Raw genomic sequence first — 19,323 nt, forward strand, 5'->3', positions numbered from 1 at the left:
CCTCTCTGGCTGTCTGTCTGTCTGTCTGTCTGTCTGTCTGTCTGTCTGTCTGTCTGTCTGTCTGTCTGTCTGTCTGTCTGTCTGTCTGTCTGTCTGTCTGTCTGTCTGCCTGCCTGCCTGCCTGCCTGCCTGCCTGCCTGCCTGTCTGTCTGCTTGTCTACCTGTCTGCTTGTCTGCCTGTCTGCCTATGTGTTTATGTGTGTGAGTGTCTAACACCAGGGTTATGTATAACATAACAGAAAATAGTCAATCGTCATCACTACCCGGGGCCGTGGTCATCATGATGTGAAGGAGTCTTGCATTTTGACTGGTAATGGAATGGGGATGTCAGTTCCAGTCATTTTGACTGGTAATGGAATGGGGATGTCAGTTCCAGTCATTTTGACTGGTAATGGAATGGGGATGTCAGTTCTAGTCATTCTGACTGGTAATGGAATGGGGATGTCAGTTCCAGTCATTCTGACTGGTAATGGAATGGGGATGTCAGTTCCAGTCATTTTGACTGGTAATGGAATGGGGATGTCAGTTCTAGTCATTCTGACTGGTAATGGAATGGGGATGTCAGTTCCAGTCATTTTGACTGGTAATGGAATGGGGATGTCAGTTCCAGTCATTCTGACTGGTAATGGAATGGGGATGTCAGTTCTAGTCATTCTGACTGGTAATGGAATGGGGATGTCAGTTCCAGTCATTTTGACTCGTAATGGAATGGGGATGTCAGTTCCAGTCATTCTGACTGGTAATGGAATGGGGATGTCAGTTCTAGTCATTCTGACTGGTAATGGAATGGGGATGTCAGTTCTTGTCATTTTGACTCGTAATGGAATGGGGATGTCAGTTCCAGTCATTCTGACTGGTAATGGAATGGGGATGTCAGTTCCAGTCATTTTGACTGGTAATGGAATGGGGATGTCAGTTCCAGTCATTCTGACTGGTAATGGAATGGGGATGTCAGTTCTAGTCATTTTGTCTGGTAATGGAATGGGGATGTCAGTTCTAGTCATTTTGACTGGTATTGGAATTGGGATGTCAGTTCTAGTCATTCTATTTCTATAGAATGTGGTCTATATTCAGAATCATACAGCTCAGTAACGTTGACTGGCAGGATCAGATGTACTACATGCCAAATTAAGCTTGGGGTGGACGTAGCCCTTATAGGCACAGAACTAGGATCAGCGTTACCTTATACAATCCTAGCTGTAAAGATTAGATTGGAAAGGACTAAACTGACTTCAGATCAGTAGATATTTAGGGGCTACTTCATACTATCCCTAGAAGCGCTCTCACCCAATGTGAAATGTTATGCAAGTGTCTATGTTGTGTTTTTCTAGGTCCAGGGAGGAGGACGAGTCCAGCTGTCAACCAATCATATCATTGTATCAGATCTGGACACACCCAACAAGGATCTGCTGGTTTGGATGATCACCGTACCCAAATATGGCTTCATTGAGAACACAATAGGAAGAGGTGTGTGTGTGGGGGGGTATTCATTCAACTGAATAATGTCCTGACTGACGCTGTGGTCCATGGCACTGAATCTCAGTGCAAGAGGCGTCACTACAGTCCCTGGTTCCAATCAATCAATCAATCAATCAATCAATCAATCAAATGTATTTATAAGGCCCTTCTTACACCAGCTGATGTCACAAAGTGCTGTATCGAAACCCAGCCTAAAACCCCAGACAGCAAGCAATGCAGGTGTAGAAAAATGGTGGCTAGGAAAATCTCCCTAGAAAGGCCAGAACCTAGGAAGAAACCTAGAGGAACCAGGCTATGAGGGGTGACCAGTCCTCTTCTGGCTGTGCCGGGTGGAGATTATAACAGAACATGGCCAAGATGTTCAAATGTAAAAAAATAAAAAAAATAATGTATTTCACCTTTATTTTACCAGGTAGGCTAGTTGAGAACAAGTTCTCATTTACAACTGTGACCTGGCCAAGATAAAGCAAAGCAGTGCGACAGAAACAACAACACAGAGTTACACATGGAATAAACAAAATATTCAGTCAATAACTTAATAGAAAAAAAAGTCTATATACAGTGTGTGCAAATGAGGTAAGATTAGGGAGGTAAGGCAATAAATAGGCCTTAGTGGCGAAATAATTACAATTTAGCAATTAAACACTGGAGTGATAGATGTGCAGAAGCTGAATGTGCAAGTAGAGATACTTGGGTGCAAAGTTGCAAAATATATGAGTGTCCAGCTTCAGTGATTTTTGCAATTCGTTTGTCTTTGGCAGCAGAGAACTGGAAGGAAAGGCGGCCAAATGAGGAATTGGCTTTGTGGGTGACCAGTGAAATATACCTGCTGGAGCGTGTGCTACGGCTGGGTGCTGCTATGGTGACCAGTGAGCTGAGATAAGGCGGGGCTTTACCCAGCAAAGACCTATAGATGACCTGGAACCAGTGGGTTTGGCGACAAATATGAAGCGAGGGCCAGGTAACGAGAGCATACAGGTCGCAGTGGTGGGTAGTATATGGGGATTTGGTGACAAAACGGATGGCACTGTGATAGACGACATCCAATTTGCTGAGTAGAGTGTTGGAGGCTATTTTGTAAATGACATCGCCGAAGTCGAGGATCGGTAGGATAGTCAGTTTTACGGGGTATGTTTGGCAGCATGAGTGAAGGATGCTTTGTTGCGAAATAGGAAGCCGATTCTAGATTTAACTTTGGATTGGAGATGCTTGATGTGAGTCTGGAAGGAGAGTTTACAGTCTAACCAGACACCTAGGTATTTGTAGTTGTCCACATATTCTAAGTCAGAACCGTCCAGAGTAGGTGATGCTGGACAGGCGGGCAGGTGCGGGCAGCGATCGGTTGAAGAGCATGCATTTAGTTTTACTTGCATTTAAGAGCAGTTGGAGGCCACGAAAGGAGAGTTGTATGGCATTGAAGCTTGTCTGGAGGTTAGTTAACACAGTGTCCAAAGAAGGGCCAGATGTATATAGAGAATGGTATCGTCTGCATAGAGGTGGATCAGAGAATCACCAGCAGCAAGAACGACATCATTGATGTATACAGAGAAAAGAGTTGGCCCAAGAATTGAACCCTGTGGCACCCCCATTGAGACTGCCAGAGGTTCGGACAACAGGCCCTCCGATTTGCCACACTGAACTCTGTCTGAGAAGTAGTTGGTGAACCAGGTGAGGCAGTCATTTGAGAAACCAAGGCTGTTGAGTCTGCCGATAAGAATACGGTGATTGACAGAGTCGAAAGCCTTGGCCAGGTCGATGAATACAGCTGCACAGTATTGTCTCTTATCGATGGAGGTTATGATATCGTTTAGGACCTTGAGCGTGGTTGAGGTGCACCCATGACCTGCTCGGAAACCAGATTGCATCGCGGAGAAGGTACGGTGGGATTCGAAATGGTCGGTGATCTGTTTGTTAACTTGGCTTTCGAAGACATTAGAAAGGCAGAGTAGGATAGATATAGGTCTATAGCAGTTTGGGTCTAGCGCGTCTCCCCCTTTGAAGAGGGGGATGACCGCGGCAGCTTTCCAATCTTTGGGGATCTCAGACGATACAAAAGGCTAGTAGTAGGGGTTGCAACAATTTCGGCTGATCATTTTAGAAAGAGAGGGTCCAGATTGTCTAGTCCTGCTGATTTGTAGGGGTCCAGATTTTTCAGCTCTTTCAGAACATCAGCTTTCTGTATTTGGGTGAAGGAGAAATGGGGGAGTCTTGGCAAGTTGCTGTGGGGGGTACAGGGCTATTGACCAGGGTAGAGGTGGCCAGGTGGAAAGCATGGCCAGCTGTAGAAAAATGCTTATTGAAATTCTCAATTATCATGGATTTATCGGTGGTGACAGTGTTTCCTAGCCTCAGTGCACTGGGCAGTTGGGAGGAGGTGCTCTTATTCTCCATGGACTTTACAGTGTCCCATAACTTTTTGGAGTTTGTGCTACAGGATGTTTGATAAAGCTAGCCTTTGCTTTCCTAACTGCCTGTGTATATTGGTTCCATTAAATGTTTATAGATGACCAGCAGGGTCAAATAATAATAATCACAGTGGTTGTCGAGGGTGCAACAGGTCAGCACCTCAGGAGTAATTGTCAGTTGGCATTTTCATAGCCGAGTATCTCTACCGCTCCGGCTGTCTCTAGAGAGTTGAAAACAGCAAGTCTGGGACAGGTAGCATGTCCGGTGAACAGGTCAGGGTTCCATAGCCGCAGGCAGAACAGTTGAAACTGGAGCAGCAGCATGACCAGGTGGACTGGGGACAGCAAGGAGTCATCAGGCTAGGTAGTCCTGAGGCATGATCCTAGGGCTCAGGTCCTCTGAGAGAGAGAGAGAGAGAGAGAGAGAGAGAGAGAGAGAGAGAGAGAGAGAGAGAGAGAGAGAGAGAGAGAGAGAATACTTCAATTAACACAGGTCACCGGATAAGACAGGAGAAATACTCCAGATATAACAGACTGACCCTAGCCCACCGACACATAAACTACTGCAGCATAAATACTGGAGGCTGAGACAGGAGGGGTCGGGAGACACTGTGGCCCCATCTGACGATACCTTTCCGTTCACCTTCACACTCCTGGGCCAGACTACACTCAATCATAGGACCTACTGAAGAGATGAGTCTTCAATAAAGACTTAAAGGTTGAGACCGAGTCTGTGTCTCTCACATGGATAGGCAGACCATTCCATAAAAATGGAGCTCTATAGGAGAAAGCCCTGCCTCCAGCTGTTTCCTTAGAAATTCTAGGGACAGTAAGGAGGCCTGCGTCTTGTGACCGTAGCGTACGTGTAAGTATGTACGGCATGACCAAATTGGAAAGATAGGTAGGAGCAAGCACATGTAATGCTTTGTAGGTTAGCAGTAAAACCTTGAAATCAGCCCTTGCCTTAACAGGAAGCCAGTGTAGAGAGGCTAGCACTGGAGTACTATGATCAAATTATTTGGTTCTAATCAAGATTCTAGCAGCCGTGTTTAGCACTAACTGAAGTTTATTTAGTGCCTTATCCGGAAAGTAGAGCATTGCAGTAGTCTAACCTAGAAGTGACAAAAGCATGGATTCCTTTTTCTGCATCATTTTTGGACAGAAAGTTCCTGATTTTTGCAATGTTACGTAGATGGAAAAAAACTCTCCTTGAAACAGTCTTGGTATGTTCGTCAAAAGAGAGATCAGGGTCCAGAGTAACGCCGAGGTCCTTCACAGTTTTATTTGAGACGACTGTACAACCATCAAGATGAATTGTCAGATTCAACAGAAGATCTCTTTGTTTCTTGGGACCTAGAACAAGCATCTCTGTTTTGTCCGAGTTTAAAAGTACAACATTTGCAGCCATCCACTTCCTTATGTCTGAAACACAGGCTTCCAGGGAGGGCAATTTTGGGGCTTCACCGTGTTTCATCGAAATGTACAGCTGTGTGTCGTCTGCATAGCAGTGAAAGTTAACATTATGTTTCCGAATGACATCACCAAGAGGTAAAATATATAGTGAAAACAATAGTGGTCCTAAAACAGAGCCTTGAGGAACACCGAAATTTACAGTTGATTTGTCAGAGGACAAACCATCCACAGAGACAATCTGATATCTTAACGACAGATAAGATCTAAACCAGACCAGAACTTGTCCGTGTAGACCAATTTGGGTTTCCAATCTCTCCAAAAGAATGTGGTGATCGATGGTATCAAAAGCAGCACTAAGGTCTAGGAGCACGAGAACAAATGCAGAGCCTCGGTCTGACGCCATTAACTTCTAAGGGCTAGGTGGGACTCTAAAATCTCATAATTTCATTTTCTCAAACAATCAACTATTTTACACCATTTTAAAGATAAACTTCTCGTTAATCTAACCACATTGTCCGATTTCAAAAAGGCTTTACGGCGAAAGCATAAAATTAGATTATGTTAGGACATAAACTTCACAAGAAAAACCACACAGCCATTTTCCAAGCAAGGACATGCATCACAAAAAACAAAAATACAGCTAAAATATTTACTAACCTTTGATGATCTTCATCAGATAGCACTCATAGGACTTCATGTTACACAATACATGTATGTTTTTCTCGATAAAGTTCATATTTATATCCATATTTATATCCAAAAACCCCATTTTATATTGGCGCGTGATGTTCAGAAAATGTATTCCCACCAAAACTTCCTGTGAATGAGCACATCAATTTACAAAAATACTCATCATAAACGTTGATCAAATTTACAACAGTTATCTTCTTACATCTAGGCGTTCCACCAGCGGGACCCCTAGCCAAGAGCCAATGGGATCGCATGGCGCGAAATACAAAAACAACTAAAATACCACAATTCAATTTTCTCAAACAATCAACTATTTTACACCATTTTAAAGATAAGACTCTCGTTAATCTAACCACATTGTCCGACTTCAAAAAGGCTTTACAACGAGTGCAAAACATTAGATTATGTTAGGAGAGTACATAGACACAAATAATCACACAGCCATTTTCCAAGTAAGGGTATATGTCACAGAAACCGAAAACACAGCTAAATTATGCACTAACCTTTGACGATCTTCATCAGATGACACTCCTAGGACATTATGTTACAGAATACATGTATGTTTTGTTCGATAAAGTTCATATTTATATCCAAAAACAGCATTTTACATTGGCGCTTGATGTTCAGAAAATGTATTTCCCACCAAAAACTTCCGGTGAATTTACAAAAATACTCATCATAAACGTTGACAAAATACATAACAATTATTTTAAGAATTATAGATAGACTACTCCTTTATGCAAGCGCTGTCAGATTTTAAAATAGCTTTACGGAGAAAGCACATTTTTCAATATTCTGAGTACATAGCTCAGCCATCGCTATTCAGACACCCGCCAACTTCGAGGTCACCTAAACTCAGAATTAGTATTAGAAATATTGTATTACCTTTGCTGATCTTCGTCAGAATGCACTCCCAGGACTGCTACTTCCACAAGAAATGTTGTTTTTGTTCGAAATAATCCATAGTTATGAACAAATACCTGCGTTTTGTTTGTGCGTTCAGTTCACTATCCAAAGGGTAATGCGCGAGCGCATTTCGAGACAAAAAAGTCAAAATGTTCCATTACCGTACTTAGAAGCATGTCAAACGCTGTTTCAAATCAATTTTTATGGTATTTTTAACGTAAAATTGCGATAATATTCCAACCGGACAATAGTGTATTCATTCAAGGAGAAAAAGAAAAAACAGTGTGCTCTGCCCAGAGACAGGAGAAGGCTCAATCCACTTTCTGAAGGCTTTAGACAGCCAATGGAAGCCTTAGAAAGTGCAACGTAACCCCACAGATAATCTAGTTTTGATAGAGAATCAAAAGAAGAACTACAATTCTCAGACTTTCCACTTCCTGCTTGGAATATTCTCAGGTTTTTGCCTGCCATATGAGTTCTGTTATACTCACAGACACCAGTCAAACAGTTTTAGAAATTTCAGAGTGTTTTCTATCCAAATCTACTAATAATATGCATATTCTCGTTTCTGGGCAAGAGTAGTAACCAGTTTAAATCGGGTACGTTTTTTTTTCTTCGAAATACTCCATATTTATGTCCAAATACCTCCATTTTGTTCGTGCGTTCAGACCACTATCCAAAGGCATAATGCGCGAGCGTAAATCCAGACACGAAAAGTCAAATAGTTCCATTACCGTTCGTAGAAACATGTCAAACCTTGTTTACAATCAATCCTTAGGGTCTTTCTAACATAAAACGTCGATAATATTCCAACCGGACAATAGTGTATTCATTACAGAGGAAAAAGAAGGAGCGGCGTGCCAAATGTGCCCGTGCAGTAAACAACTCACTGGTCCCAGGCACTCCACTCATTGACTGAGCTCCTATTTTCTGCCCAGTAACAGGAGAAGTATGAAACACGTTTCTAAAGGCTGTTGACAGCCAATGGAAGCCTTAGGAAGTGCAACGTGACCCCACAGACACTGTAGTTTCGATGGGGATTCAAAAGAAGAACTACAATTCTCAGATTTCCCACTTCCGGGTTGGATTTTTCTCAGGTTTTTGCCTGCCATATGAGTTCTGTTATACTCACAGACATCATTCAGTTTTCTATACAAATCTACTAATAATATGCAAGTATTTGACTCTGGGCCCGAGTATTAGGCAGTTTACTCTGGGCACGCTTTTCATCCGAAAGTGAAAATACTGCCCCCTATACCGTAAAAAGTTAAAAGGTAATTTACCACCTTCACAAGTGCAGTCTCAGTGCTATGATGGGGTCTAAAACCAGACTGAAGTGTTTCGTATACATTGTTTGTCTTCAGGAAGGCAGTGAGTTGCTGCGCAACAGCTTTTTCTAAATATTTTGAGAGGAATGGGAAATTCGATATCGTAATCCATGCTGTATCACATCCGGTCATGATTGGGAGTCCCATAGGGTGTCACCCAATTGGCCCAGCGTCGTCTGGGTTTGGCTGGGGTAGGCCATTATTGTAAATAAGAATTTGTTCTTAACTGACTTGCCAAGTTAAATAAAGGTAAACCAAATAAAAATAAAACAAATCTGTCCCATAAGGGGAAATTGTCCTAGGCAAAGCAATGTAAATATAAACAGAGGTACATGAATACAATGTATATACAGTACGTACACTACATATACACTACATACACACAACATATACAGTAATACACTACATATATACTACATATACAGTAATACACTACATATACAGTAATACACTACATATACTCTACATATACTGTACATATGCAGTAATACACTACACATACAGTACATGCACAGTACATATATACACTACATATACTGTACATACACAGTACATATACAGTGTATATACATTACATATACAGTACATATACAATAATACACTACATATACTCTACATATACACTCCAATAATACACTACATTTACTGTACATATGCAGTATATGTACAGTACATATACTGTACATATATAGTAATACACTACATATGCAGTGCATATACAGTGAATATACAGTACATATACAGTACACATACACTACATATACACTACATATACAATTTGTATATGATACACTACATATACAGTAATATACTACATATACAAGCATACAATTATTTTTTTAAACTGCATTGTTGTTTAGGGGCTCGATTTTTATTTTATTTGATATACACTACATATACTGTACATATACAGTACATATACGGTAATACACTACATATGCAGTACAAATACAGTAATACACTACATATACAATACATATACAATACATATCAGTACATATACAGTAATACCCTACATATGCAGTACAATAATCATAGAGACATATAAAACAACAGTGATGAAAGTGGAGGGAAGCCCGCAGAGCAAGGAGTTTAAAGTGAGATATGAAGTTAGATAGGCTGAAGGACTGGTCTTTAGTCTCCTAATGACAATCCACCTGTTGAGCCTGACATTTTCCCTACATGGTGTCATCCATCTTAGATGTCTCTAGTCTAACCCTGGTTAGCACACTATATATATATATATACAAAAGTATGTGGACACCCCTTCAAATTAGTGGTTTCGGCTATTTCAGCCACACCTGTTGCTGACAGGTGTATAAAATTGAGCACACCTGCCATGCAATCTCCATAGACAAACGTTAGCAGTATAATGGCCTTACTGAAGAGCTCAGTGACTTTCAACGTGGCACTGTCATAGGATGCCACCTTTCCAACAAGTCATTTTGTGATGAATTACGCTTCACCCATCTGGCAGTTCGACAGACAAATCTGGGTTTGCCTCAATGCATAGTGCCAACTGTAAAGTTTGGTGGATGAGGAATAATGGTCTGGGGCTGTTTTTATGATTCGGGCTAGGCCCCTTAGTTCCAGTGAAGAGAGATCTTAACTCTACAGCATACAGTGACATTGTAGACGATTCTGTGCTTCCAACTTTGTGGCAACAGTTTGGGGAAGGCCCTTTCCTGTTTCAGCAAGACAATGCCCCCGTGCACAAAGCCAGGTCCATACATAAATGGTATGTTGAGATCGGTGTGGAAGAACTTGACTGGCCTGCACAGAGCCCTGACCTCAACCCCATCTAACACCTTTGGGATGAATTGGAACGCCGACTGCGAGCCAGGCCTAATCACCCAACATCGGTGCCCGACCTCACTAATGCTCTTATGGCTGAATGGAAGCAAGTTCCCGCAGCAATGTTCAATCATCTAGTGGAAAGCCTTCCCAGAAGAGTTGAGGCTGTTATAGCAACAAAAGGTGGGACCAACTCCATATTAACACCCATGATTTTTGGAATGAGACGTTTGACGAGCAGGTGTCCACATACATTTGGTCATGTTGTGTATCTCAGTTGTAGTCTGTGAGATGTCACTTCCCATTCTGGTCTCGTCCTCTGTCTTCCCAGTGGGCTTGATGGGCGGTTCAAATACCCTCATCATCAGTCCAGAGGTTCCCTTCTCTGTGGACGACCTGACCACTGACCACATCTTCTACGTTCAGAACGTCCAGAACACTGACCACCACTACCAGGACACCTTCTCCTTCTACATCAGTGATGGGTCCAGTCAGACAGAGCCCTTCAATGTCAATATAGACATACAGGTAAATAATACACTACTACTACTACTACTACTACCACTGCTATGATGACTACAACCAATACTACTACTATTACTACTGATACTACTACTGCTGCTACTACTACTACTACTACTGCTGCTACTACTACTACTACTACTACTGCTACTACTACTACTACTACTACTACTACTACTATTACTACTACGACTACTACTGCTACTACTACTACTACTACTACTACTACTACTACTACTACTACTGCTACTACCACTGCTATGACGACTACAACCAATACTACTACTACTACTACTACTACTACTACTGCTGCTACTACGACTACTGCTGCTACTACGACTACTACTGCTACTACTACTACTGCTACTACTACTACTGCTACTGCTGCTACTGTACTACTGCTACTACTACTGCTACTACTAATACTACTGATACTACTACTACTACTACTACTGCTACTGGTATTACCAATACTACTACTACTACTACTACTACTACTACTACTACTACTGCTGCTACTACGACTACTGCTGCTACTACGACTACTACTGCTACTACTACTACTGCTACTACTACTACTGCTACTGCTGCTACTGTACTACTACTACTACTACTACTACTGCTGCTGCTACTGTACTACTACAATATTTTGCTGGTGGGTGGGATTGCTTTGTGGGAAAATACAAGCTTGGTAAAGTTATCAGACAAAAAAATCTGTTCTACTACTACTACTACTACTACTACTACTACTACTACGGTTTGAGGAATGGGGCTAAAGAAATGTAACCAGTCTCAATAATATACAAATTCATAGACAGAGCTATGGGTGCTGGGACCATGAGATTAGCATAATTGCTTTACTAATATTTTGAACTGTTGTTTGTTTACAAATATTCTGTTATTCATAATAATAAACTACAACTCTTAACCCATTACATAGTGCACAAAGAAAACTTTCAGACAAGATTCATGGATTTTCTTGCGCCTTGACAACTTCACCAAGCTTGTAATTTCCCACAAAGCAATCCCACCCACCATAAAAATGTTGTCAATTTGTCTGCTAGGGCCTTGAGGTGAATTGGTGATCCTGACAGAGCCATGTGTGTGTGTGTGTGTGTGTGTGTGTGTGTGTGTGTGTGTGTGTGTGTGTGTGTGTGTGTGTGTGTGTGTGTGTGTGTGTGTGTGTGTGTGTGTGTGTGTGTGTGTGTGTGTGTGTGTGTGTGCGTCTGTGGTTACACTCGTCTCTTTGCTTGTGTGTGTGTGTGTGTACTTTCTTGCAATTGTGTGTATTTTTCATTATATTTTATTGAAACTTTATTTAACTAGGCAAGCCAGTTAAGAACAAATTCTTATTTACAATGACTCCTTTTAAGATGTTATGATGCCTGTTGAATAAGGTCACTATTAAGGATAGTGGAGTGATTATCAATAGTTTTATTGATGTTGTCTTGGCTGATAAATCGCTCTGATTGAGAATGACCACATGCTAATATGCTAATCTTCACACTGTTGTGTGAGTCCCTGCAGCAGAGTAAAGAGGAGAAGGTGCCAGTGGTGTCAGTGAACAGGGTCCGGGTGGAGGAAAACTCAGGAGTGGTCATCACTAACTCCTCTCTCAACGTCCTGGACCAAGACACACCAGACAACGACATCATCATCACTGTCACCAAGCAACCTACCTACGGTACAGACACACACGCTTGAACATCTAACGGCCTGACACAGTTGGTTTTTATGCAGCCCTCCCTCCATCCCTACCTCTAACGGCCTGACACAGTTGGTTTTTATTCAGCCCTCCCTCCATCCCTACCTCTAACGGCCTGACACAGTTGGTTTTTATTCAGCCCTCCCTCCATCCCTACCTCTAACGGCCTGACACAGTTGGTTTTTATGCAGCCCTCTCACCAGTCCAATTGGCCTCCATCCCTCCCTCCATCCCTCCCTCCCTCCATCTCTCCCTCCATCTCTCTCTCTAACTCTCCCTCCATCCCTCCCTCCATCCCTCCCTCTAACTCTCCCTCCATCCCTCCCTCTAACTCTCCCTCCATCCCTCCATCCCTCCCTCTAACTCTCCCTCCATCCCTTCCTCTAACTCTCTCTCAACCCTCCATACCTCTATCTCCAGATCCATGCACAGGCCCATTCTACTCTCTAACTGTCCCCCTATCTCCCTCCATCCCTCCCTCTAACTCTCCCTCATCCCTCCCTCTAACTCTCCCTCCATCCCTCCATCCCTCCCTCTAACTCTCCCTCCATCCCTACCTCTAACTCTCCCTCCATCCCTCCCTCTAACTGTCCCTCATCCCCTCCATCCCTTCCTCTAACTCTCTCTCAACCATCCATACCTCCATCTCCCTCAACCCCTCCATCCCTACCTCTAACTCTACCTGTACTGTCAGGTCCCTGCACTGACCCATTCTTCACAACCTGTAGGCAGTAAAAGTAACATGAACCCTCCCATAAAGCTCCTGTCACACTATGGAGGCCATAGAGACCCAGTCCTTTTGACTGTCTCCTTTCCTGTCTAACTGCCTGCCCTCCTGTCTGTCTGTCTGTCTGTCTGTCTGTCTGTCTGTCTGTCTGTCTGTCTGTCTGTCTGTCTGTCTGTCTGTCTGTCTGTCTGTCTGTCTGTCTGTCTGTCTGTCTGTCTGTCTGTCTGTCTGTCTGTCTGTCTGTCTGTCTGTCTGTCTGTCTGTCTACCAGACAGCCTCTGCTTAACAACATCGCCCAGCGCAAAACGCATACTTAATTGACTCACACAGGCAGGTGCGCACTCCCCGGACTGAAGTTCCCAGGATTCAAGGCTTTTCTACGGCCTGTGATGAAGATATATTAACCACTTAGATGTATTATTTATATATCTACCCTATTCTTCTGCTGAATAAATCACACATACCATTATCATTATTATCATTCTGTTCAGGCAAATTGCAACCCCACATACTCAAACTGTACCACCATGGTCCTGTTTTCAGGCAAGCTACTTAGACGCCAGTTCTACTCCCAGCCTCTGGAGAATGGTCGGGTCCTGTCTCAGGGTTCCACATTCACTTACCAGGTAGGGATGAGTTCAAACACAAGGTTTTTCGGAATAAATTACTTGACGAGTGCTAGGGCAGATTAATCAATTCATCTCTGCTGTAAAACATTGATTAATCAAATAATTGTTTGTATTTTGTTGCATAAATAGGTTAATAATGTTGAGTTAACGATATGTATGCCATCGATCGACTAATCAATTTCAACTCTACTACCAGGACGTGTTGGATCTGCTTCTGGTGTACACCCCTGATGGGGCCACCGGGGGCAGTGACGAGCTAGCCTTCTCCCTGACTGACGGCGTCCACACCAGCACCGGGCGGCTCACCTTCACCATAGACGTCAGGAAGACTGAAGGACCAAGGATGACAGTTAACAGAGGCCTGCAGCTGGCCGCAGGTACAGAGAGGGCTAGAGGAGAGAGAGTTGGGTCGTTGACATGCCTGGTTTTTTTTGAGAGGGGGGATGTTAAGGCTTGAAGGATGGGGTAAAATGTTGATTTCCCGTCTAAATAGACGTATCCAAACGTAATGGTTTTTCATGGGATGGCCATACACAGTAACTGGTAATGTTGCATCGTTTTAGAAAGTTCTGGAACTCACCTTTTCGGTGACAAAAATAGTTCTTAAATTGCTAAGGTTTACTCATTTTTGAGGACACAGGCTCAAATACATAGTACAAATATATAAAAAATATTTTAAAAATCATATATGTGGGGCAATAGGGTTGAAATGACTGACATGTTTTCTAAATATAGTAACAATCAAATTATAAACAACACTATTAGATTTCACATTTCTTTATAACTGTAAAATTAACATGATCATAGTTATTGACAGAACAATATTGGTACTATTTCATATTACTGACGAAAAATCATTTTCTCCTAAATGTCCATTGAGCGACGCAGAGACACCATTCAAATGTGTGCAGATTCATTAAAACTTCAGCTTTAAGCATGATGTGATTCTGTGAACTCTGCGGAAGCACAGTTCCTGCTCAGCCCAGTCAAAACTGTTCGCTGCTCTGGCACCCCAATGGTGGAACAAGCTCCCTCACGACGCCAGGACAGCGGAGTCAATCACCACCTTCCGGAGACACCTGAAACCCCACCTCTTTAAGGAATACCTGGGATAGGATAAAGTAATCCTTCTAACCCCCCCCCCCCTACCCTCCCCCCCAAAAAAGATATAGATGTGCTATTGTAAAGTGGTTGTTCCACTGGATATCATAAGGTGAATGCACCAATTTGTAAGTCGCTCTGGATAAGAGCGTCTGCTAAATGACTTAAATGTAAAATGTAAATGTAACAAGAAAAATGTGTCTTTTTTATATTTTATGAAATTATTTTGTATTTCTTTCATGTTGCGAGCTCTAAATCTGGCAGGAGAATTATCTTAGCAAGATGGAACCATAACGGCTAGACTGTTACCGTTCATATGCCGTCTGCCAGGCTGGGCTGTCTCGCTCAGTGGAAGAGAAATAGATTCTTTGTCTGAATAGGACAGAAAATGTGACATGTGCTAATCTGGGGTCTGAAATCTGACACTTCAAATCAGCTCTGCAGGGTGGAAACAGAGAGCAGACAGATTGGATTTCTTCCACTATAAGGCATGGGACTCTACACCGTTCACAAAATGTCAGTCTGAACCGGTCCACAACCGCTCAAAGTCCCTCATATGAGGGGACCTAACATCTAAGATGGGTTGGTTTGGTTTACATTGAATGGCAATGATAGACCGGAAGCAGCTGAATATATACGATGAGTCTACAAAACATTAAGAACACCTGCTCTTTCCATGACATAGACTGACCAGGTGAATCCAGGTCACCTGTCACTTGTTAAAGCCACTTCAATCAGTGTAGATGAAAGGGGAGGAGACAGGTTAAAGAAGGATTTTTAAGCCTTGAGACAATGGAGACATGGATTGTGTCGTGTATGTGTGCCATTCAGTAGATAAATGGGCAAGACAAAATATTTAAGTGCCTTTGAACGGGGTATGGTAGTAGGTGCCAGGCCGCACCGGTTTGAGTGTGTCGAGAACTGCAACGCTGCTGGGTTTTTCACGCTCAACAGTTTCCTGTGTGTATCAAGAATGGTCCACCACCCAAAGGACATCCAGCCAACTTGACACAAAGCATTGGAGTCAATATCGGCCAGCATTCCTGTTGAATGCCAGGACAGTGGCATTCTGAGCCTGTGGCTCAGTTGGTAGAGCATGGTGTTTGCAACGCCAGCATGGTGTGTGCAATGCCAGGGTTGTGGGTTCATTCCCCACGGGGGGCCAGTACAAAAAAAAAAATGTATGAAATGTATGCATTCACTACTGTCAGTCGCTCTGGATAAGAGCGTCTGCTAAATGACTAAAATGTGAAAAATGTATGCTTTTGACACCTTGTAAAGTCCGAAGACTGTCCGAAGGGTGAGCGGGGGAGGATGTGGGGGGGTCAACTCAATATTAGGAAGGTGTTCCTAATGTTTGGTGTACTCAGAGTATGTCAATATGGAATTGGTTAACCGGAACAAACTCCCAACAAAGCAGTCAGAACAGAAGATGCAAATAGCAAAAATCTAATTTTATTGGTCACATACACATGGTTAGCAGATGTTATTGGTCACATGGTTAGCAGATGTTATTGGTCACATGGTTAGCAGATGTTATTGGTCACATGGTTAGCAGATGTTATTGGTCACATGGTTAGCAGATGTTATTGGTCACATACACACGTTTAGCAGATGTTATTGGTCACATACACACGTTTAGCAGATGTTATTGGTCACATACACGTGTTTAGCAGATGTTATTGCGGGTGTAGCGAAATGCTATTCTAGAGTCTTGTATTCTGCTGTTTTCTGAGTGTCTGTTATCTCTTCCCTCAGGCGCGGCGTCTAAAATCACTGAGCAGAACCTGAAGGGATCAGATTCCGACTCAGACAGCCTGAAGCTGAGGTACATTCTGATCAAAGATCCTCCAGTAGGAACACTACAGCTTTCTAACAGAGGAGGACAGGACAGGATGTCTGTTAAAGGACCTGTCAAGAGCTTCACACAGGAGGAGGTCAACAAAGGTATCTCTCTTTCTCTCTCTCTCTCTCTCTCTCTCTCTCTCTCTCTCTCTCTCTGCCTCTCTCTCTCTCAGCAGTCCGTCACTCTGCCTCTCTCTCTCTCTCTCTCTCTCTCAGCAGTCCGTCACTCTGCCTCTCTCTCTCTCTCTCTCTCAGCAGGTTGTCACTCTGCCTCTCTCTCTCTCAGCAGTCCGTCACTCTGCCTCTCTCTCTCTCTCTCTCAGCAGTCCGTCACTCTGCCTCTCTCTCTCTCAGCAGTCCGTCACTCTGCCTCTCTCTCTCTCAGCAGTCCGTCACTCTGCCTCTCTCTCTCTCTCAGCAGTCCGTCACTCTGCCTCTCTCTCTCTCTCAGCAGTCCGTCACTCTGCCTCTCTCTCTCTCTCAGCAGTCCGTCACTCTGCCTCTCTCTCTCAGCAGTCCGTCACTCTGCCTCTCTCTCTCTCAGCAGTCCGTCACTCTGCCTCTCTCTCTTTTTTTTCCCAGGAAAAATGGCCCTTGGTTTTCTCAGAGATTTGTTCTCAGTTCTTGAAATTAATTCATTCAGGATATTGAATTGACCCTAACTTTACCCTCGTACTGGTACAGATACAGGTAACTGTCAAAATAAAGGAAACACCAACATCAACTGTCTTAATAGAGCATTGGGCCACCACGAGTCAGACCTCTTTCCATGCATCTTGACATAGATTCTACAAGGGTATTGGACTCTATTAGAGTGTTGTGACACCATTCAGACTGTCCCATACGTGTTCAGTTTGGTTGAGATCTTGGGACTGAGACTCCCTGGCATGTGGTTTTGTGCTCGTCAAACCGTTCAGTGACCACTCGTGCCCTGTGAATGGGGGCATTGTCATCCTACGGGGGGCATTGCCATGGTAGCCAAAATAATGGCCTGCCCATCATTTTTTGTACATAAACTTAAGTATATGTGGTTGAATGGCGGTGCAGTGGATAGTGGAGGTCTTACGTGATCCTGACCAATTTTGTGTTATTTATTTCGCTGATCGAAACTTTTTTTGTACATAATGTCTCCGCCATAATTTCCTACTATAGAAAACAGCTTCTGGAAGAAGACTCATCTCTTCAGTAGGTCCTATGAATGAGTGTTGTCTGGCCCAGGAGTGTGAAGGTGAACGGAAAGGCACTGGAGCAACGAACCGCCCTTGCTGTCTCTGCCTGGCCGGTTCCCCTCTCTCCACTGGGATTCTCTGGCTCTAACCCTATTACAGGGGCTGAGTCACTGGCTTACTGGTGCTCTTCCATGCCGTCCCTAGGAGGTGTGCGTCACTTGAGTGGGTTGAGTCACTGATGTGATCTTCCTGTCCGGGTTGGCGCCCCCCCCTTGGGTTATGCCGTGGCGGAGATCATCATGGGCTATACTCGGCCTTGTCTCAGGATGGTAAGTTGGTGGTTGAAGATATCCCTCTAGTGGTGTGGGGGCTGTGCTTTGGAAAAGTGGGTGGGGTTATATCCTGCCTGTTTGGCCCTGTCCGGGGGTATCGTCGGACGGGGCCACAGTGTCTCCTGACCCCTCCTGTCTCAGCCTCCAGTATTTATGCTGTAGTAGTTTATGTGTCGGGGGCTGGGGTCAGTCTGTTATATCTGGAGTATTTCTCCTGTCTTATCCGGTGTCCTGTGTGAATTTGGCTCTCTTTTTCTTTCTTTCTTTCTTTCTTTCTTTCTTTCTTTCTTTCTTTCTTTCTTTCTTTCTTTCTTTCTTTCTTTATTTCTTTCTCTCTCTCTCTCGGAGGACCTGAGGTCTAGGACCATGCCTCGGGACTACCTAGCCTGATGACTCCTTGTTGTCCCCAGTCCACCTGGCCCTGCTGCTGCTCCAGTTTCAACTGTTCTGCCTGCAGCTATGGAGCCCTGACCTGTTGCACCCTCGACAACCACTGTGAATATTATTATTTGACCCTGCTGGTCATCTATGAACATTTGAACATCTTGGCCATGTTCTGTTATAATCTGCACCCGGCACAGCCAGAAGAGGACTGGCCACCCCTCATAGCATGGTTCGTCTCTAGGTTTCTTCCTAGGTTCTAGCCTTTCTAGGGAGTTTTTCCTTGCCCCCGTGCTTCTACACCTGCATTGCTTGCTGTTTGGGGTTTTAGGCTGGGTTTCTGTACAGCACTTTGTGACATCAGCTGATGTGAAAAGGGCTTTATAAATACATTTGATTGAAATTTGATTGAACAGCAATCACTAACCTCAATTTGGAATATCGACAGCTCTGGATATTCTGCTTACTCCTGACCGTAATCCCGGGACTTGAAAGAGGAAGCGGCAGTGAAAATGAGGCAGTTCCTGAGGAGACTACGTCGGCGAACGTGCAATCACTGGAGAACAAATTGGATGAGCTCCATTCGATACTGTCCTATCAACAGGACCTGAACATGTTTTATATGTTTCTCAGAGTCGTGGCTGAGCAAGGACAGGGATATACATTTTGCTGGTCGAAGGGAACAGCTGTTGCTGATAATCTACAGACCATACTATTTACCATCTATATGTTTCATAGCTGTCTATTTACCACCACAAACCGATGCTGGCACTAAGACCAAACTAAACCAGCAGTATAGGGCTATAAGCAAACAAGAAAATGCACATTCAGAGGCGGCGTTTCTCATGGCCCATGATTTTAAGGGAAACTGAAATCTGTTTTACCTCATTTTTACCA

General features: G+C 43.5%; 1 protein-coding gene across 1 annotated transcript in view; it reads left to right on the plus strand.

Moving 5' to 3' along the window:
- The window catches only part of LOC106585923 (extracellular matrix organizing protein FRAS1), a 345,785-nt gene that overhangs the window by 258,459 nt on the left and 68,003 nt on the right, over nucleotides 1–19,323 (plus strand). Inside the window, exons 41-46 of the mRNA XM_045706754.1 lie at nucleotides 1,332–1,467; nucleotides 10,347–10,543; nucleotides 12,065–12,221; nucleotides 13,513–13,595; nucleotides 13,795–13,975; nucleotides 16,458–16,646. Of these exons, the coding sequence (XP_045562710.1) occupies nucleotides 1,332–1,467; nucleotides 10,347–10,543; nucleotides 12,065–12,221; nucleotides 13,513–13,595; nucleotides 13,795–13,975; nucleotides 16,458–16,646 (943 nt within the window). The remainder of the gene's footprint in view (nucleotides 1–1,331; nucleotides 1,468–10,346; nucleotides 10,544–12,064; nucleotides 12,222–13,512; nucleotides 13,596–13,794; nucleotides 13,976–16,457; nucleotides 16,647–19,323) is intronic.

Source organism: Salmo salar, chromosome ssa24 (assembly GCF_905237065.1).
Source record: "Salmo salar chromosome ssa24, Ssal_v3.1, whole genome shotgun sequence".
Lineage (NCBI taxonomy): Eukaryota > Metazoa > Chordata > Actinopteri > Salmoniformes > Salmonidae > Salmo > Salmo salar.